The following is a 22,569-nucleotide window of genomic DNA, read 5'->3' on the forward strand; positions in this document are numbered from 1 at the left end:
TTGTAGCTAGTCTCTGAGAGTAAGTAAAATATCACTTACCAGGTAAGATTGTGGACTCCTGGCTTTCCATTCCTGAAGATGAGAATAGGAAATGTTTAGTGATAAACGCAGTAAGCTTGAAAATTTAACCTTATATTTACATAGCTATTTACGGTAGAAAACTCTAAAAGCTTTGAGAGATGACCCACTCTCAAAGCTTTTAGAGTTTTGGGTAAAAGGGAAAGAGATTTAACCCACTGGTGCCTGACTTACTGTGAGAACTATGGCCAGTGACCCAGGCACTCTCCTAGATTAAGCAAAATATCTCTTGTTGATTTTTTTTTAGACTCTGACCTACATTTGTCATGATTTATTTTTAAAAATGAAACTTCTTGATTATATAAGTAATATAATTACAGATACTTTGGAAAAATATAGGAAATTATTAAAAATTACTCATAATCCCAGATATCAGAGCTATTCAGTCTTAATATTTTGGTATATTTCCTGTCTCTTTGCTATATATATATATATATGTACATGCTCATACACATTTTTTACTACTTTTCTCAGTTTTATTGAGATATAATTGACATAAAACACTGTATAAGTTTATGGTATACAGCATAATGACTTGAGTTACATATATTGTGACAGGATTACCACAATAAGTTTATTGCATCTCATACAGATACCAAAAAAAAAAAATGAAAAACTGTTTTTTTTTTCCTTGTGATGAGCTCTTAGGATCTATTCTCTTAACAGCTTTCAAATATACCATACAGCTGTTAACTATAGTCATGTTGTACCTTACATCCCCTGTACTTATTTATCTTAAAACTGGAAGTTTGTACCTTTTGACATCTTAAAATAAATTTGATATTATACTCCATATGCTGTTTTTATCCTATCTTTTAAAAAATTTTTATTGGAGTATAGTTGATTTACAATGTGTTAGTTTCAGGTGTGCAGCAAAGTAAATCTATTATATATATACATATACCCACTCTTTTTTAGATTTTTTTCCCATATAGGCCATTACGGAGTATTGAGTAGAGTTTGTTTTTATCCTATTTTTATTGTCACTGTATTATAAGTACTTTCTCATATCTTTAGATATTTTTCAAAAACATGGTGTTTAAATTGGTTAGTGTTTCATTATATGGATATAACTTATTTAACAATACCCAACTGTTGGATACTAAGGTTATTTATAAATTTTGGCTACCATAACACTGCATAAGCATTTCTGTACATATTTTGTACACAAATTTTTATGTTTATTTCCTTAGGACAAATATCTAAAAGTGTTATAGCTAGGTTAAAAGGTATGGACATTTTTAAGGCTAGTGATACATACTATTGAAATTGTCCTCCAGAAAAGTTCCAACTTATAATCTCACCAGTAATTTATGAGAGTGTTTCTGTCCCAGCACCCTTGAAGAATATCATTTTTAAGAAAGACAAAAAAAATTGGGAGTGAGTCATACTTTGGAATATACTAAATAATCAAATGGATATAGCTAATAGCACTTGTTACTCAGATTGCTAGAAACAGAAATATGCATACATATATAAGATCATTTTAATTTAGGAAAAAATGCCATTTTTTATGCTCCTGATGAACACCCTATGTTACAGAGTTTGTGGAATAATTAGTCACACCTTCCTCTATCCATGTAACAGCTAGCCTAAAGCAGAAAATAGTAAGTTCTCTAGAACTAGTTTCTTATGTCATGTCTCTAACTGCTCCGCTGGGATGACCTATGGATTGTTAGATAGGAGACAGACAGAGCTGCTGTGTCGTCCTTATAAAGAAGGATATCTGGAACTCAGGAGCGTCTCTTATATACCAAAGTAGTAAGCTAATGTGGGTTCTGCCTTCTTCCCACTTTTCCTTACCATGCCATGCCCACCTGCTCCCACCCCTAAGGAAGCTGTCTTACAAATGTAAGTCCCTAGAGTTTATAAAAAATGTCTTACCAGGGTCTTCAAGTTTCTGGTTTTTCTCACTTAAGTTACAAAAAGAAACTTACCAGTTTTAATGATAGAACAAAGTAATTGGGAGTTACCACAGTTAGAGCAGAACTATTTTCAGGTAATTATGGCCATAAAGATCCACTTGATAATATCCAGTAAACTAATGCTACTAAATTTAAGTGTCGCCCACAGTCTAAATGCACCTTGGCTAATTGGGCTGGAACATTCCCCTGGACCCTCCTACTAAGAGAAACTGTTATATACAGTAAGTCTCCTAGCGATCTCCACAAGCTAGAAAAATGTCTGTCTTGAAGAGTTAGCTGAAGTCCCTGTGAAGTGACCAGTAAAACTTGTGGCTGCCCTGCCAATAAGAAGTGCTACTAAGCATGAAATGCTTCACACAAGGACAGGAAATATCTTCCAAACGTCAGGTAAACTGCATACTTAAGGAAAGGCCAGATACTTTTCTCTCTTCAAAAAAGAAAAACTTATTGTAGCTACATGGGCCAAATACATAACAAGGAACTTAAATGCAAAGAAGTGATTTGGGCCACATCACCATAAGTGGAAACGTAGGGGCTGGGGAAAGCATCTAATCACCCAGATGTTTTAGTCAAATGACACCAAACATCACCTTACTTGAAAAAGGCAAATGACTAACTTTTTCTACTTTCATCTGGATGTTTGGTGTCACACAGGCTAATCTCAATGACTGAAAACAGAGCTATACATAAGAGGCCTCAGACCTGTCCAGAGTGCCTAGCTCTTCAGGTCTGCCCAGCCTTATTCCGCAGAATGTTTCCATATTGATCAGATCTCCAGAGAGCCAACTCTCTCATTTGCAAGGAGGTAAATTTCCCCAGAATGGATTCTTTTTTTCCGCCTCATATCTGCCAGGTTACTCCTTCATATGTGCAAAGTACTCTTTTTCTTCAGCTAAGAATTGAATTTGCTGAACAGGAAAGAGCTATTAAACATCCGTGTAGCTAATAAACATCCATTATTTTTAAAAACAGAGCATACTTACCAGAGTTGTAGACATGGAAGGGTTGAAAATATTCTGAAATACAAACATGTTTTCATTACATAGTACTATACTTAGATGTGAATGTCAGGTTCAGTCAAGATACATGCAAAATATGGCAATATGAGAAATATAAAATTTCAGTCTCAAAAATAAATGGATATAGATTCATTTTAATTACTTTAAGAAGAATTCAAAGAAAAACTAGCCAGGAAGACAGCTAGAAATGGACCCTTATTTTCAAACTATTTGAATAAATCTTCAAAAGGATGCACCCAAAGCATGCATCAGTCCAAGGCATTTCCTGTCAACTTTGGTTCAGATCGGTTGAGCCTAATTTGATAATGTTGTTCCTGAATACTCTTAGAATTCCTGTTTACCTTCCCAAATCTTTTCCATGGTCCTCTAAGACAGCCTATTTTTGTTATATTCTATTTTTCCCTGAGGAAGAGGAAACAGACCACATTACCGTTCTGTCCCCCAAGTCTTTCCCCTGATGAAGGAATCCTTCATCAGTCTCCCAAATATTACTTCCCAAGATGTCAAAACAAAGGAATACAAGTCTAACTCTGTGCATAGGAGTCATGCAGGGGTATTCAGGAGTCAAAATCCTGTAATGATAGGCTAGGGTCAGAGTGGCATGGTCCCTGCATGCCCAAGGCAAATGCAATGCTTGAGAGAACAGCCACGGGCAAGGCTGGGATAGGCTTAGGATGGGCTCCTGTACCCTCCCCCTGAAAAGGTAGTAGCAGTAGCACAACTCAGCCTTGAGAAGACAATGGCTGACAGTATGACAGTACAGTGGGGTGGCTCTGACCTATTCCTGTGAGAAATAACACTGATAAAATTCCCATTACAGAGATAATACTCTAGAGCATATCTTACCCATGTTCTCAACACAATTTGCAGTTTTTAGTCCTGAAACATAAAGATAAAGTTTATTAGTTAGACACAATCTACCTTAGTAAAGATTTCAAATTGGTCTGTGCCTACTGGTACTCTAATCTGTCAGCTCCTAGTCTATCAGACTCATAATTTAGTGGGAAGCAAATTACATTTTTGTATTCATAGTACAGTCACCAAAGAGCAGCAGCTCTAGATAAAACATCTAACTTTTCTGGAATTCAGTTCCCTTATGTGTATCTTTTATTGGGAGATTGCTTCAAATGACCACCAGAGTCCCATCCAAAGCTAACTATTTATTTATGTATTTCTTTTTAATAGATCTTTATTGAAGTATAATTGCTTCACAATACTGTGTTAGTTTCTGCTGTATAACGAAGTGAATAAGCTATATCTATACACATATCCCCATATCCCCTCCCTCTTGAACCTCCCTCCCATCCTCCCTATCCCACCCCTCTAGGTCATCACAGAGCACCGAGCTGATCTCCCTATGCTATGCTGCTGCTTCCCACTAGCTATCTATTTTACATTCAGTAGTGTATATATGTCGATGGTACTCTCACTTCACCCCGGCTTCCCCCTCTCACCCCGTGTCCTCAAGTCCATTCTCTATGTCTACATCTTTATTCCTGCCCTGCAACTAGGTTCACCAGTACCAATTTTTTTTTGGATTCCATACATATGTGTTAGCATACGATATTTGTTTTTCTCTTTCTGACTTACTTCACTCTGTATGACAGACTCTAGGTCCATCCATCTCACTACAAATAACTCAATTTCGTTCCTTTTTATGACTGAGTAACATTCCATTGTATATATGTGCCACATCTTCTTTATCCATTCATCTGTCGATGGACATTTTGGTTGGTTCCATGCCCTGGCTATTGTAAATAGTGCTGCAATGAACATTGTGGTACATGTCTTTTTGAATTATGGTTTTCTCAGGGTATATGCCCAGTAGTGGGATTGCTGGGTCATATGGTAGTTCTATTTTTAGTTTTTTAAGGAACCTCCATACCGTTTTCTAGTAGTTTTCTGGTGGCATCTTTAGGATTTTCTATGTATAGTATCATGTCATCCGCAGTGACAGTTTACTACTTCTTTTCCAATTTGTATTCTTTTACTTCCTTTTCTTCTCTGACTGCCGTGGCTAGGACTTGCAAAACTATGTTGAATAAGAGTGGCGAGAGTGGACGTCCTTGTCTTGTTCCTGATCTTAGTGAAAATGCTTTCAGTTTTTCACCATTGAGTATGATGCTTGCTGTGGATTTGTCATATATGGTCTTTTTTATGTTGAGGTAGGTTCCCTCTATGCTCATTTTCTGGAGAGTTTTTTATCATAAATGGGTGTTGAATGTTGTCAAAAGCATTTTCTGCATCTATTGAGATGATCATATGGTTTTTATTCCTTAATTTGTTAAGGTGGTGTATCACATTGATTTATTTGCGTATATTGAAGAATCCTTGCATCCCTGGGATAAATCCCACTTGATCGTGGTGTATGATCCTTTTAATATGTTGTTGGATTCTGTTTGCTAGTATTTTGCTCAGGATTTTTGCATCTATGTTCATCAGTGATATTGGTCTATAATTTTCTTTTTTTGTGATATCTTTTTCTGGTTTTGGTATCAGGGTGATGGTGACTTCGCAGAATGAATTTGGGAGTGCTTCTCCCTCTGCAATTTTTTGGAAGAGTTTGAGAAGGATGGGTGTTAGCTCTTCTCTAAATGTTTGATAGAATTCACCTGTGAAGCCATCTGGTCCTGGACTTTTGTTTGTTGGAAGAGTTTTAATTACCGTTTCAATTTCATTACTTGTGATTGGTCAGTTTATATTTTCTAATTCTTCCTGGTTCAGTCTTGGAAAATTGTATCTTTCCAAGAATTTGTCCATTTCTTCGTGGCTGTCCATTTTATTGGCATATAGTTGTTTGTAGTAGTCTCATAATCCTTTGTATTTCTGCAGTGTCAGTTGTGATTTCTCCTTTTTCATTTCTAATTTTATTGATTTGCATCCTCTCTCTTTCTTGATGAGGCTGGCTAAGGGTTTATCAATTTTGTTTATCTTCTCAAAGATTTTAGATTTTAGTTTTATTGATCTTTGCTATTGTTTTCTTCATTTCTATTTCATTTATTTCTGCTCTGATCTTTATGATTTCTTTCCTTCTACTGACTTTGGGTTTTCTTTGTTCTTCTTTCTCTAGATGTTTTACGTGTAGGGTTAGATTGTTTATTTGAGATTTTTCTTGTTTCTTGAGGTGAGACTGAATTGCTATAAACTTCCTTCTTAGAACTGCTTTTGCTGAGTCCCATAGGTTTTGGGTCATTGTATTTTTGTTGTCATTTGATTCTATGTATTTTTTTATTTCTTCTTTGACTTCTTCACTGATCTCTTGGTTGTTTAGCCTCCATGTATTTGTGTTTTTTACAGTTTTTTTCCTGTAATTGATTTCCAATCTCATAGCGTTGTGGTCAGAAAAGATGCTTGATACAATTTCAATTTTCTTAAATTTACGGAGGCTTGATTTGTGATCCAAGATGTGATCTATCCTGGAGAATGTTCTGTGAGCATTTGAGAAGAAAGTGTATTCTGCCACTTTCGGCTGGAACATTCTATAGATATCAATTAAATCTATCTGGTCTATTGTGTCATTTAAAGCTTGTGTTTCCTTATTTATTTTCTGTTTGGATGATCTGTCCATTGGTGTAAGTAGCATGTTAAAATCCCCTACTATTATTGTGTTACTGTTGATTTCTCCTTTCATGGTTGTTAGCATTTGCCTCATGTATTGAGGTGCTCCTATGTTGGGTGACTAAACATTTACAATTGTTATATCTTCTTCTTGGATTGATCCTTTTTTTTTTTTTTTTGGATTGATCCTTTGATTGTTATGTAGTGCCCCTCCTTATCTCTTGTAACAGTCTTTATTTTAAAGTCTATTTTATCTGATACAAGTACTGCTACTCCAGCTTTCTTTTGATTTCCATTTGGATGGAATATCTTTTCCCATCCCATCACTTTCAGCCTCTATGTGTCCCTAGGTCTGAAGTGGGTCTCTTGCTAACAGCATATATATGGGTCTTGTTTTTGTATCCATTCAGCCAGTCTATGTGTTTTGGTTGGGGCATTTAATCCATTTACATTCAAGGTTATTATCAATATGTATGTTCCTATTACCATTTTCTTAATTGTTCTGGGTTTGGTTATGTGGGTCTTTTTCTTCTCTTGTGTTTCCTGCCTAGAGAAGTTTCTTTGGTGGTGCTGAATTCTCTTAGCTTTTGCTTGTTTGAGAAGCTTTTGATTTCTCCTTCGAATCTGAATGAGATCCTTGCTGGGTAGAGTAATCTTGGTTGTAGGTTTTTCTCTCTCATCACTTTAAGTATATCCTGCCACTCCCTCTGGCCTGTAGAGTTTCTGCTGAGAAATCAGCTGATAACCTTATGGGGATTCCTTTGTATGTTACTTTTTGTTTTTCCCTTGCTGCCTTTAATATTTTTTCTTTGAATTTAACTTTTGCTAGTTTGATTAATATGTGTCTTGGTGTGCTTCTCCTAGGGTTCATCCTGTATGGGACTCTCTGTGCTTCCTGGACTTGGATGACTATTTCTTTTCCCATGTTAGGGAAGTTTTCCACTATAATCTCTTCAAATATTTTCTCAGACCCTTTCTTTTTCTCTTCTTCTTCTGGGACCTCTATAATTCGAATGTTGGTGTGTTTAGTGTTATCCCAGAAGTCTCTGAGATTGTCTTCAATTCTTTTCATTCTTTTTTCTTTATTCTGCTCTTTGGCAGTTATTTCCACCATTTTGTCTTCCAGCTCACTTATTCATTCTTCTGCCTCAGTTATTCTGTTATTGATTCCTTCTAGTGTATTTTTCATTTCAGTTACTGTGTTGTTCATCTCTGTTTGTTTGTTCTTTAGTTCTTCTAGATCTTTGTTAAACATTTCTTGTATTTTCTCAATCCGTGCCTCCATTCTATTTCTGAGATTCTGGATCATCTTTACTATCATTACTCTGAATTCTTTTTCAGGTAGATTGCCTATTTCCTCATCATTTATTTGGTCTTGTAGGTTTTTACCTTGCTCCTTCATCTGTGACTTTTTTTTGCCATCTCTTTTTTTTTTTTTTTTTTTAATGAGTGGGATTGTGTTCCTGTCTTACTGGTTGTATGGCCTGAGGCTTCCAACACTGGATTTTGTAGGCTGTTGCGTAGAGATGGGTCTTGGTGCTGAGATGAGGACCTCCGTAAGACCTCACTCCAATGAATATTCTCTGAGGTGTCTGAGGTTCTCTGTTAGTCCAGTGGTTAGGACTCAGAGCTCCCACCGCAGGAGCTGTCGCCCAACCCCCGGCTCGTGAACCAAGATCCCGCAAGCCACGTGGGGTGGCAAAAAAAAAAAAAAGAGAACAATAGCAAAGTAAAAAATAAAATTAGACTAGGAAACTAACAGATATGTTAAAAAGAATATAAAAATAAAAATATAGATGAAACAACAACCAGAAGGTACAACAGTACCACAACAGTAAAAGAGGGGAGGAGGGAAAAGAAGAAAAAAGAAAAAAAAAAGGGGGGAAAATGCCTTGGCTCTGGAGGGCGGGGCCTAAGCAAGGGCAAGGTTTGGGCATTGGGCGGGGCCAGTGCTCAGGACCCACAGGGCTGGAAAAGGCCCTGGGGGCTGTAGGAGGTGGGGCTTAGGCTCAACGGAACAGAAGGGGCCCAGGCATGCCCCCCACCCCTGGTCTCAGAGGGTGGGGGACCTCACCTGGGAGCCCAGCAGGCTTCCTGGGCCCGAGTAAGAGGAACAAACGCCTTCCTCTCCTCTCCCGTTCCTCTGGTCCTGAAGGGCCCCTCCCACCTGCCTCTCCTGATCTCCCCTGCCTCCTTCCTATGCCCCCAGGACCAATGCGGCCAGGGTTGGGGGGGGGCCTTGGAGGGCAGGGGACCGGCCTGGGAGCTCAGCAGGGTCCCCAGGCCCGAGTGGGCGGGCAATTGCCCTCTGCTCCTCTCCCAATCCTCCTGGAGGGCCCCTCCACCTGCCTCTCCTGATCTCCCTGGCCTCAGGGGCGCCAATCTGGCCTCCACTTCTCCTCCCCCGCTCAGTCCCCCCATGTCCTACCAGTTCGCTTGGGGGCTCCTCCCATCTCCTTGGCCGTCAGTGTCCCCCATCAGCAGCCAGCAGGCGCCCTAGTTGTGGGGAGCCCTAACTCGGTATCTTCCCACACTGCCATCTTGACTCTGCCCCATGAAGCTAACACTTTATGATTATATGATTAGTCTGAAAAAATTAGGAGAAAATTTATCTGTCTGTTTAACTAATTCTCTCTTCATATACTAAATGTCCTCCTCAACAGTTAACCTAACCCTTTACTATGGCTTGCTAGCAATCAGAGTGGAGAGAGACTGGTGTTGACGGCTTCCATGTTGCTGCACTTCCCAGCCTGAAAGGCCTGCCGGGTGGGGCTGCTAGTATGTGCAGTGGCTAGGCACTGAAACTCAGGGAGACGGACCCTGGGAAAGGACTCTGTCTAGCTGTGCAGAAACAGCCTGAAGGGCCTGGGGTGTAGTCTGGGCCAAACCAGAGCTCATTGTCAGCGTGCATGGCAGGGCTTGGCTCCAGCAGTGGACTCTGTTGGTGTGCACAGTAGGTGACAAGCAGCATCAGAGAATCACACGTGAGGAGTACTCAGATGTTCCTTTCCCAGCAGAAGGGCTCCAGTTCTGCCCACCTCACACAGCAGCTTGGAGCCGGATTTGGGGCAGACAGGTCCTGGGAGAGCCCTACCATAGAGGCAGCCCCAGTCCCAGGTGGGAACACAATCACCTCGATTCCTGCAGTCACAACACCTCAGCCCCCAGCACCAGCCTAGCACTAGGCAAAAAAGGGATGGGGGCTTCCCTGGTGGCGCAGTGGTTAAGAATCCGCCTGCCAACGCAGGGGACACAGGTTCGAGCCCTGGCCCGGGCAGATCCCACATGCCGCGGAGCGGCTAAGCCCATGCGCCACAACTACTGAAGTCCACACGCCATGCTCCGCAATAAGAGAAGCCACTGCAGTGGGAAGCCCGCGCACCGCAACGAAGATCCAACACAGCCAAAAGTAAAAATAAAATAAATTTATAAAAAAAAAAAAAAAAAAAAGGGATGGGACCTTGGACTGCTCTGGGCAGAACCATGGGTGCCTAAGTGGGCAGTGGACAGTTTCACTGTGACCATATGGGCCTCACTTGATTTAGTGCTCACCTCCTTTGGGACAGAGCACACACTTAAGGGCAATGGAGCCTTATCAAACCAACACTCAGGGCTTCTAGTGGGGAGCAGATCCCAACCCCCTACAGGGCTGTGACAGCCATGGAGCAAAGAGGAGGCCCCACCCAAATCCAGTGCAGGCTCTGGTCACCACAACACCAATCACATGCCCTATCAAGGGGATAACGCTCTGAGGAAAGATGTGGCTAGCATCCATACCAAAAGCAGCCCTTGCACCAAAATTATTGGACTCATACAGTCTACTCAGGAATGCTCCCACATAAAAACCAGCCCTTCAAGACCACAGTAGATAACTGTTTCTCCTAAATTTATAGAGACATAAATTTAAGTAAAATTTAAAAAGCACAGGAACTGCTCCCAGTTAAAAGAACAAGAGAGGGGCTTCCCTGGTTGCGCAGTGGTTAAGAATCTGCCTGCCAACGCAGGGGACACAGGTTCGAGCCCTGGTCCAGGAAGATCCCACATGCGGCGGAGCAACTAAGTCCATGCGCCACAACTACTGAGCCTGCACTCTAGAGCCCACGAACTGCAATTACTGAGCCAGTGCACCACAACTACTGAAGCCCATGCACCTAGAGCCCATGCTCAGCAACAAGAGAAGCCACCACAATGAGAAGCCTGCACACTGCAACGAAGAGTAGGCCCCGCTCACTGCAACTAGAGAAAGCCTGCATGCAGCAATGAAGACCCAATGCAGCCAAAAATAAATAAATATAATAAACAAATTTTTTAAAGTTATAAAAAAATTTTTTTTAATAAATTAAAAAAAAAGAGAAATCCTCTGAAAGAACAAACAATGAAATAGACCTCTCCACTCTACTTGACCCTGAGTTCAAAAAGGAGGTAATAAAGAGGCTAAAGGAATTAAGAACGATTATTGATAGAAATGCAGAATCACTGTAATGAGGAACTAGAAACTATAAAGACGAGCCAATCAAAAACAACTCAATTACCAAGATAAAATCCAATCTAGAAGCAATGAATAGCAGGCTAAATAATGTAGAAGAACGAATAAGTGATCTGGAATATAGAATAATGGAAATCACCCAATCAGAACAAAAGACAGAAAGACAAATGAAAAAAAAAAAAAGAAAGCAATATACGAGGTCTATGGGATGATATAAAACGTGCCAACCTTAAGGTCCCACAAGCTGCATGGCAAGGCAAAAAAAAAAAAAAAAATGTATTTGAAGAAATTATGGCTGAAACCTTCCCAAACCTAAAGAAGGAAACAGATATCTAGGTACAGGAAGCACAGAGGGTCCCAAATAAGATGAACCTAAACAGACCAACACCAAGACATATTATAATTAAAATGGAAAAAGTTCAAGATAAAGAGAGGAATCTAAAGGCAGCAAAAGAGAAACAAAGAGTCAGTTACAAAGGAACCCCCATAAAGCTCTCAGCTAATTTCTCTGCAGAAACAGTCAAACAAAGGCATGAAAGGGGAAAATCTGCAACCTAGGATACTCTACCCAGCAAGACTATCCTTTAGGCTAGAAGAAGAGATAAAGGATGTCTCAGACAAGCAAAAACTAAAAGAATACAGCAATACTAAACCTAACCTAAAAGAAATATTGAAAGGTCTTCTCTAAATAGAGAAGAATCAAGAATCTATAGGAAAGGGAAAATCACAATAGGAATGGCAAGTGTATAAAAGGATTGAAGACCACTTAAATAAGCCAGTACATAGATTAAAAAACAACCAGAAAATTTTTGTAAAAGTGATTATAACTACAATTAACAGCAAAAACATAAACATTAAGATGTAAAACAGGACATCAAAATCATGAAATATGGGGGAGGGGATTAAAATTGTACATCTCTTAGAATGTGTTTGAACTTATATGCCTACCAGTCTAAAGCAAGTAGATATAGTTATGGGTTAACATACTTGAAAACAAGGGTAACCACAAGTCAAAACATACGATAGATTCACCAAAAACAAAAAGGAAGCAATTCAAGCATAATACAAAAGAAAACCATCAAACCACAAAAAGAAAACCAAAAATAAGAAGACATGAACAAGGAAGAACTACAAAATCACCTGGAAAAGAAGGTTTAAAATGGCAATAAATATATACTTGTCAATAATTACTTTAAATGTCAATGGACTAAATGCTCCAATCAAAAGACACAGAATGGCAGATTTAAAAAAAAAAAAAAAAGAACCTACAATATGCTGCTTACAAGAGACTCACTTTAGGGCAAAAGACATACACAGATGAAAGTGAGGGGATGGAAAAAGGTATTTCATGCAAATGAAAACAACAAAAAAGCGGGGTTAGCAATATCCATATCAGACAATACAGACTAAAACAAAGTCCATAAGGAAAAACAAAGAAGGACACTATATAATGATAAAGGGATCAATACAAGAAGAGGATATTACACTCATTAACATATTCACCCAGTATAGAAGCACCTAGATATATAAAACAAATACGAACAGACATAGAAGGAGAAACTGACAGGAATACAGTAATAGTAAGAGACTTTAACACTCTACTGACATCAATAGACAGATATTCCAGATGAAATCAATAAGGCAACAAAGATTCTAAATGACACAATAGACCAGTTGGATTTAATTGATATCTACAGGACATTACATCCAAAAAAACCAGAATACACATTCTTCTCAAGGGTGCATGGACCATTCTCTAGACTAGACCACATACTAGGACACAAAACAAGCCTCAACAATTTTAAGAGGATAGAAATTATTTCAAGCATCTTTTCTCACCACCACAGTATGAAACTAGAAATCAACCACAAAAAGAAAAAAAAGGTAGAAACCGATCACATGGAGACTAAACAACATGCTACTAAAAAAAACAATGAGTTGACAATGAACTCAAAGAGGAAATCAGAGAACACCTTGAAACAAATGACAATGAAAATACAGCCTTACAAAATCTATGGGATATAGCAAAAGCAGTTCTAAAAGAGAAGGTCATAGCAATACAGGCCTTCCTTAAGAAACAAGTCTCAAATAAACAAACTGTCACCTAAAAGAATTAGAAAAAGACCAAACAAAACCCAAAGTCAGCAGAAGGAAGGAAATAATAAAGATCGGAGAGGAACTAAATAAAAATAGAGATAAAAAACAATAGAAAAGATCAATAAAACCAAGAGCTGGTTTTTTTAAAAGATAAACAAAATCAACAAACCTCTAGCCAGGCTCACCAAGAAGAAAAGAAAGAGGACCCAAATAAACAAAAGAAATGAAAGAGGAGAAATAACAACCAATAGTGCAGAAATACAAAAAATCATAAGAGAATACTATGAACAGTTATATGCCAACAAATTGGACAACCTAGAAGAAATGGACAAGTTTCTAGAAACATATAGCCTGCCAAAATTGAGTCAAAAAGAAACAGATAATTTGAACAAACCAATCCGTAATTTAAAAATTCCCTGCAAACAAAAGTCTAGGAATGGACGGCTTCACTGGGGAATTCTACCAAACATATAAAGAAGAACTTATACCTATCCTTCTCAAACTATTCCAAGAGACTGAAGAGGAGGGAACACTCCCAAATTCTTATGAAGCCACCATCACCCTGATACCAAAACCAGACAAAAACACTACAAAAAATGAAAATTACAGGCCAATATCTTTGATGAGTATAGATCAAAAATCCTCAACAAAATATTAGCAAACCTAATCTAACAATACCTAAAAAGGGTCATGCAGAATGTTTAAGTTGGATTCATTCCAGGGTCACAAGGATGGTTCAAATAAGTAAATCAATCAATGTGATACACCACATCAACAAAAGAAAAGACAAAACCACATGACCATCTCAATAGATGCAGAAAAAGCAACTGATAAAATTCAACATCCATTCAAGATAAAAACTCTCACCAAAGTGGGTACAGAGGGAACATAACTCAACACAATAAAAGCCATTTACAACAAACCCACAGCCAACATCATACTCAAAGCTAAAAGCCTTCCTGCTAAATTCAGGAATAAGACAAGGATGCCCACTCTCACCACTTCTATTTAACACAGTATTAGAAATCCTAGCACAGCAATCAGACAAGAAAAACAAAAGGTATCCAAATTTGAAGGGAAGAGGTAAAACTATCACTATTTGCAGATGACATGATACTCTATATAGAGAACCCTAAAGATACCACACAAAAACTATTAGAACTAATAAATGAACTCAGCAAGGCAGCAGGATGTAATATTGATATACAGAAATCTGTTGTATTTCTTTACACTAACAATGAAATATCAGAAAGTTAAAAAAAAAAATCCCGTTTAAAATCATGTCAAAAAAAAAAAAAAAAAAAAACTAGGAAAAAAACTTTTAAGCAAGGAGGTGAAAGACCTATATGTTGAAAACTATAAAACACTGATAAAGAGACTGAAGATGATTCAAAGAAATGGAAAGGTATCCCATGCTCTTGGATTAGAAAAATTAATATTATTAAAATGACCATACTACCTGAAGCAATCTACAGATTTAATGTAATCCCTATCAAAATATCCATTCCATTTTCACAATACTAGAACTAATAATCCTAAAATGTATATGGAACCATGGAAGACCCAGAATTGCCAAAGCAATCCTGAGGAAAAAGAACAAAGCTGGAGGCATAACCCTCCCAAGACTTCAGACAATACTACAAAGCTACAGTAATCAAAATAGTGTGGCATTGGCACAAAAACAAATAGATCAATGGAACAGAACAGAGCGTCCAGAAATAAACCAACACACCTATAGTCAATTAATCTACAACAAAGGAGGCAAGAACATACAATGGAGAAAAGACAGTCTCTTCAACAAGTGGTGTTGGGAAAGCTGGACAGCTACATAAAAATCAGTGAAATTAGAACACTCTCCCATAGCATATACAAAAATAAACTCAAATGGTTTAAAGACCTAAATATAAGACATAATTCCATAAAATTCCTAGAAGAGAACACAGGCAAAACATTCTCTGACATAAATTGTAGCAGTATTTTCTTAGATCAGTCTACCAAGGCAAAAAAAAAGAAAAAATTAAAGCAAAACTAAGCAAATGGGACCTAAACAAACATAAAAGCTTTTGCACAGCAAACAATCAACAACAAAAAAAGACAACCTATGGAATGCAACTGACAGGAGTTAATATCCAAAATGTACAAACAGCTCATACAACTCAACAGCAAAAAACCAAACAATCCAAACAAAAAATAGAAAGAAAACTTGAATAGATATTTTTCCAAAGAAGACATACAGATGGCCAACAGGCACATGAAAAGATACTCAACATCATAATTATTAGAGACAAGTAAATCAAAACTACAGTGAGGTATCACCTCACACCTATCAGAATGTCTATCATCAAAAAGTCTGCAAACAATAAATGCTGGAGAGAGTGTAGAGAAAAGGAAACCCTCCTACACTGTTGGTGGGAATGTAAATTGGTGCAGCCACTATGGAAAATGGTATGGAGGTTCCTTAAGAAACTAAAAAATAGAGCTACCATATGATCCAGCAATCCCACTCCTGAGCATATATCCAGAAAAGATGAAAACCCTAATTCAAAAAGATACATGCGGGCTTCCCTGGTGGCGCAGTGGTTGAGAATCCGCCTGTCAATGCAGGGGACATGGGTTCGAGCCCTGGTCTGGGAAGATCCCACATGCCGTGGAGCAACTGGGCCCGTGAGCCACAACTACTGAGCCTGTGCATCTGGAGCCTGTGCTCCGCAACAAGAGAGGCCACGACAGTGAGAGGCCCGCGCACCACGATGAAGAGTGGCCCCCACTCGCCGCAACTAGAGAAAGCCCTCGTACAGAAACGAAGACCCAACACAGCCAAAAATAAATAAATTAATTAATTAATTAATTAAAGAAAAAAAAAAAGATACATGCACCTCAATGTTCACAGCAGCACTACTTAGAATAGCCAAGACGTGGAAACAACCTAAGTGCCCATCAATAGATGACTGGCTTAAGAAGATGTGGTATATATCTCTATATACCACATATATGTATTATATTATATATATAATATTCCATTGTGTATGTATATGTATAAACACAATGGAATATTACTCAGCCATAAAAAAGAATGAAATATTGTCACTTGCAGCAACATGGATGGACCTAGAGAACATCATACTAAGTGAAGTAAGTCAAACAGAGAAATACAAATATTATATAATATCTCTTATATGTAGAAACTAAAAAATAATACAAATGAATCTATATACAAAACAAACAGATTCACAGACACAGAAAACAAACTTATGGTTACCAAAGGGGAAAGGGAGGAGGGGGTAGGGATAAATTAGGAATATGCGATTAACAGATACAAACTACTATATATAAAATAGATAAGCAATAAGGATTTACTGTATAACATGAGGAACTATATTCAGAATGTCCTGTATAACCTATATTGGAAAATAATCTGAAAAAATATATATATATATAACTGAATCACTTTGCTGTACACCTGAACCTAACACAATATTGTAAATCAACTATACTTCAATAAAAAAAGAGTAGGAGGGTTAAAAATGGGTAAGAGATTGATCCAGAAATAAACGGGAGAAGACACAAATATATATAGGGATTGAAAAAGGGAATATAACCACGGATTCAGCAGATGTAAAAAGACATGAGATTACTGTGACTAGCTTTATGCCAATAAATTAGAAATATAAGACAAATGGACAATTCCTAGACAAATGTAACTTATCAAAAATAACTCAAGAATAAACAGAAAACTCACATGGTATTATAACTATTAACCAGTTTAAGCTTTTTCCAAAACGAAAAATACCAGGATAGTTTGGTTTTTACAGAGTACTAAAGAGAAAGGAGCCGCACAGAGAACCCCAGAGATCTTCAAAGGGTTTCCAGTACTCAGCAAAGTACTGATCAGTTTATACTTGTCTAAGGAAACTACCCAAGGCCAGGGAAAGAACTCAAAGGATGAAGAGTAGTGACTATTCCTACCAGCCACACTGGAAAACCTTGTAAGTTGTTATTTTAGCAGGGAGCTCTACAGTAAGAAGCCTTGGAAGCAGTTCAGACAACAGTAAATAAAGCCCTCCCAGGAGTTCCTATCTCCTTCAGATCTCAAGAAATTACAGATGTCTGTGACCAAACTCATAGCTGATTGGAATTTCTGGCAACAAGACTACAGCAGTATTTGTTGGCCACTGCACTTTTGGACACAAGGACTCCTCCCTTTGTAGGCCCTGCTACTGCTAGCCTGTTACTGGGCCTAATGAGACAGACTGTCTCACTAAAAGAAAAGTCATGATTCTCCAACCTAATATCTTATTGTGCAATGGGTTCTCTTTGAACTAAATTCCCATGAAGTAGGACAAACTCCCAAAAGTTCCATTGTCACATGGAAATTTTACCTCCAATTAAGGGCCAAACCTGGCTCCTAAAGCCTTAGCCACTTCCGCAAATAAATGGCTGCCCATCCATTAGACCTGCAGTTTCCAAACAGTGGTAGAGGTGTCCCTGCACACTCTAGCAAATTCACAGGGGTACCAAGGGATATTTTAAAATTTCAAGACAAACACAGCCCAACTTGATATCTTTCAGACACTGCATGAACTACTAGCTTTAGATAGAACACAGTTTCAAAGTTATGTTACATTCTATTCAATAACATCACATATTTGCAAAGCTGGGTTTTTAGCAAGTGTTGTGATAAAAAGCAAATATATGTGAAAAATCAATGTGGATCAGGAAATAAGGTGGTATCTAATCTGATACCAAGGTTTGAGAAGCTGTGCAGTCAGTGTCCAATAGGCATGTACATCCCATTAGCAAGTCACTGTGGTTAAAAATGAAATAATAGTTCTTAAAACTTTTTATATATATTACTTCTTAAAAAACAGCTACTAAGATATTAGGGCATAAATACTTATTGAGTTGTTTGAGTTTACTTAATAAATGGAATTTTTAGGCATTTATTTTAGCCTAGGGACACTCTGAAAAAAATTATGACAACACTAAGGACACCATGAACCAAGAAAGTCTGAGAACCTCTGCATTAGACAGTACAAAGCCTCACCTACTACTTTATCCAAACTATTGGCTCAATGGGGGCCTTACCTGTAAGACTTCACACCTGAAAAGACAGCTGCCATGCTGTGAGACAGTCTATGGAGAGGCCTATATAGTTAGGAACAAGGGAGGCCTCCAGCCAACAGCTCATGAGGAACTAAGGCCTTAGTCAACAACCCACGAGGAACTGAATCCTGCCATCAACCATGTGAGTGAGCTGGGAAGTACATCTTCCCCAGTCAAGTATTATGATGACTGCAGCCTTGTGAGAGATCCCGAGTCAAAAGACCCAGCTACACTGAACCCAGATTCCTGACACAGCAACTATGAGACAATAAATGTTGTTTTTAGCCACTAAATTTTGGAGTAATTTGTTATGCAGTGATGGATAACTAATACAGGTGTGAGGGTCAGTTTTATGTATCAACTTGTCTAGGATACAGTCCCTAGTTATTCAATCACACATTAATCTAAGTTGTTGCCTTGAAGGTATTTTGTAGATGGGATTAAAATCTATAATCAGTTACCTTTATATAAGGGAGATTATCCAAGATAATCTGGTGGGCCTGATACAATGAGTAGAAAGGCCTTAAGCGCTTAGGCTTCCCAAAAGAAGAAATTCTGCCTGTGGACACAGCTTCAGCTCACACCCAAGAGTTCCAGCCTGCCCTTCCTGACAGCCTGACCTATGGATTTCAGACTTGTCTTGCTAGCCCATACAATCATGTAAGCCAATTCCTTACAACTGATTCTGTTTCTCTGGTTGGAAACCTTGTCTGATACAATCAGCATGAACAAGTCTGGTGGGTGAAATTCTGGAGGGGGTTGGTAATGAAGAGTTCTCCCTTTTCCTATAAATATGGAATAAACAGTCTGAATAGCCTTCCAAATGTTCTAGGCATTGATTCATAATGTGAATTTCTCGAGGTGATGGATATGTGATATGTCACTTCCTATCTGGTTTATCTATACGGAATCTTGTTGAATCCCCAATCCCAGACAACAACACAGAAACTTCGCTACTCCCAGGGAAGGCTAAAAGAGTGTCCATCAGAACCAATGAAGGTACTTATATTTGATGAGCCCTCAAGTGCTAGGGGTGGATTTATAAAAAATAAATCTGGATAGCTCTGTAGGTTCATCTTCTTTCCCCCTTTTGATGGCTTAGCAGAGAGTTGGCTCAGCAGGTCTGAGTAAGCTCAACAAGATAGACTAACACCAGCCACTGGAGTTCAGGGGCTCTTCCTTTCTAACAAGATGACTTTTGCAGTCAGGGAACACTGATATTCCCCGCCCCCATGACTCTATTAATGTGTAAAATATATTTACATATATACAGTCTGGTCCCTCTCTATGGAAATACTGTCCAAAATACCAGATGATCTATGACCAGCCTGTTCAGTAAAATAATGAGAGTTCAGGGGACGAGGTATATCTACTATTTCTCTGCTTATAAGTTTTCTTCCAATGAATCATATTATATCTACACTGTAAGGGGCATGAAATCTCAAAGCTATGGCTTCCTACCAGGTATTTATAATTCATCTATAGTCCTCCCAATCCAAGTGCAGTTTTCAGATGGGGTCATTTTAAACGATGAGGAATGTAGCCTGATTACACAGCTGACATTCTACTTTTATCAAGTTTTCTAGAAAAACAGTATAAAAGAAGGTTAACCTGTGGTAATTTTCCCATAAGGACGGATCAAGGGTTTTGTTACCATTTACTCACTCCCATTATCTTGGATTAATACGAGTATCTTTGACCACCAGGAATTATCCTCTCCACTTCCTAACCAACTGAACTATTTTCTTTGGCTAACTAGTTTTTGTAAGGCCCACATACATTTTTATCTTGAAAATCACAAGCAGGTTTAAAGTAACAGCACAGGACTGTGTTAGCACACTAAATTTAGCACAGTATAATTTTTTAATCACTTTCATAAATGCTGCCTTTTTACATCCAGAGGTATATTCAGTCACAATGGAACAAGGTTCTGATTATATCCTCCTGGCTTGAGCTTTTAAAACCCCTGGTTATTATCCTTCATAGTGTTTCAAACAGCCTAGCTTTAATGATCACTTCAGGGTGTTTTTGATCCTGAGTTCCCATTAGTTATCTCCAGATGGCAGCAGAGGACATTGGTCAGACTCCAGGTTAGAGGTAAAGCAACACAATCAAGTGCAGTGGCCTGACTTTGCCAGAGCTCTCCAAACAAATAGTACAGGTGAGCCTCCACAGAGGTTTTCCCTTGTGGCTGGTTTGAACATTAACCTGCTGCGTAGCCTCGGCCTGACTTTCTGGGCAGGCCCGCAGAAGTTTGCCCACTCTCCTCCCCTTTCCTCACACTGGGCTCATAACAGACTTCCCCATGTAGGTCTGAGACTTGGCTCATTCTGAATCAACCCAGCGGCTCTGCCCCTTTTGTTTATCGTAATGCTACTCACAAACATGAACTCTGTGGGCTCCACTGCCCACCTCTGTTCATCAACCAGATACGAGTGATTGATCTGGCCTACTGCAGCTACCGTAGCCAGGGTTTCTGCAGAACCAATGCCTCCACAAATAGCATCTGGCTGAGTGCATTAGAAGCACCAAAAGTGGTATCATTTTGTCAGCCCAGCTGCAACTGGGTTTCTGGCTATAATGTGCTGGTAAAATTGAACAGGTTCTCGGGTGGAGAATGGGGGTTCTGATTTGTAGTCTTTGCTGATGTCCATGGTATAACTCTCATCCATGGCCAATTTCAAGCCATCGTGATGTATGAGGAATTGCCAAGAGATATATGCCCACAGTCAGCTCCTGTGAGCTGGTATGAGCTGGCTCCAGCCGGCTTCATTTTTGGTCAGGTCCAATGTATGGTTGGGTGAGGGAAATGGGCACTTTTCCTCTCAACATAGATTTGCTCACTTCAGTCTTCGTCTGCCCCCTCAAGGAGAACAGTTGGTCTAACTTCCAACTCAGGGCCAGGACTAAGGTGAGGCAAATGAGGTGTTTAGAGTGCAAAATTTAAGGAGGCACTCGCTCTTAGGATCATGCAGGTGCAGGTTGTGCAAGTATACGACCCTAAGCATGAAGACATCCTTAAATTTTGTGCCCCAGGGATCTCAGTGGCCACATAGCTTCTGCCATTAAATCAAAAGTGGACCAGCTCCCCTCCCCACTCCATCTCACAGGTATAATGTCTCATCAGCACTTCTCTACCTGTTCTTTTTTATCTCATAATGCGCTGGCACATTTGAGTCAAGGTCTAAAAGTCTATCCCACTTCCAAGGCCCTACTTCAATACTCGCTTTGCTTGACCAGCAGCTATGGTTTTGGGTTCAGCTAGACAATCATACTCATAAGACTCCAAAAGGCATCCCCTCACCAGTTTACTCAGTTTTGCAGAAGAATGCAAGGCAGGGAATACAGCATACCTATTAAAGGGTAGCATGAGAGATACACCTTCAATGCAAGTCCTCACAGCAGTCCAGGGCTGTCCTTCAGTCCCCAGAATGACATCTCAAATACAAGAAAACAAGGTTACACAGGTGGGTGCAGGAACTATCCTAGCTTAGTAGCCTCATGCCACACATAGAAGACAACATGTCTTATATCAGTCACGCCATGAGTATACTCCAGGACTCAGCAAGAAGAATACCTCAGTATGTCACACCACATTCAAGAATGCCCAAAGCTATGGCTTCCCTCCAGGTATTTATACTTCATTCACAACCTCCCAGCTCAGAGGCACTGTAACGATCAACGGTTATGTTTACCATTAGGCAGCGCTGCATGGTTATACAGTTGTCATTCCACCTTTAGTAGATTACAGAGAAATAGTGCTAGAAGAAGATCAACAAGAGGCCATTTTCATAAGAGGAAGGAGAAAGGGTTACCCCAAAGCACAATACCATAAAATTTCAGAACGCTGGCGATAAAGAAAATATCCTAAAACCTCCCAGAGGGAAAAACAAGTCTCATTCAAAGTTTTAGTAACTAGAATGGTTTCACACTTTTTAACAGCAGCATCAGAAACTAAAAGACAATGAAGGAACATCTCCAAAATTCCAAGGAAAATAATTTCCAAGACAAAAATACAAATCTACAAACTATTATTCAAGGTCTCAAAGATAGATTTTTCAGGTATACAAAGTCTTAGAAAATTTGTCTCAATATCTCTTTTCTCAGAAAACTTCTGAAGAATCCCTACCCCCTCCAAACTAAGGAGTAATTCAAGAAAGAGAAGGAAATCCAAGATATAGAGGATTCCTCATAGGGTAGAAGCAAAAGAAAGTCTCAGAATAGTAGTGAGGAGAGATTTCAGGATATTTTCATAAAGCAAGATGATGGAATCCAGGAATATATCCAGAAAAAAAAAAAAAAA

At 38.9% G+C, this 22,569-nt stretch overlaps 1 protein-coding gene across 2 annotated transcripts in view; it reads right to left on the reverse strand.

Annotated features, from left to right (window-relative positions):
* ART3 (ADP-ribosyltransferase 3 (inactive)) overlaps positions 1 to 22,569 on the reverse strand; it is a 35,700-nt gene that overhangs the window by 5,732 nt on the left and 7,399 nt on the right. For both annotated transcript variants that reach the window (XM_068542144.1, XM_068542143.1), the window contains exons 3-6: positions 3,869 to 3,901; positions 2,983 to 3,019; positions 1,963 to 1,991; positions 40 to 72 (exon numbers count right to left, since the gene is read on the reverse strand). In XM_068542144.1, the coding sequence (XP_068398245.1) occupies positions 40 to 72; positions 1,963 to 1,991; positions 2,983 to 3,019; positions 3,869 to 3,901 (132 nt within the window). The remainder of the gene's footprint in view (positions 1 to 39; positions 73 to 1,962; positions 1,992 to 2,982; positions 3,020 to 3,868; positions 3,902 to 22,569) is intronic.

The sequence above is a fragment of the Eschrichtius robustus genome, chromosome 4 (genome assembly GCF_028021215.1).
Source record: "Eschrichtius robustus isolate mEscRob2 chromosome 4, mEscRob2.pri, whole genome shotgun sequence".
Classification (NCBI taxonomy): Eukaryota; Metazoa; Chordata; class Mammalia; order Artiodactyla; family Eschrichtiidae; genus Eschrichtius; species Eschrichtius robustus.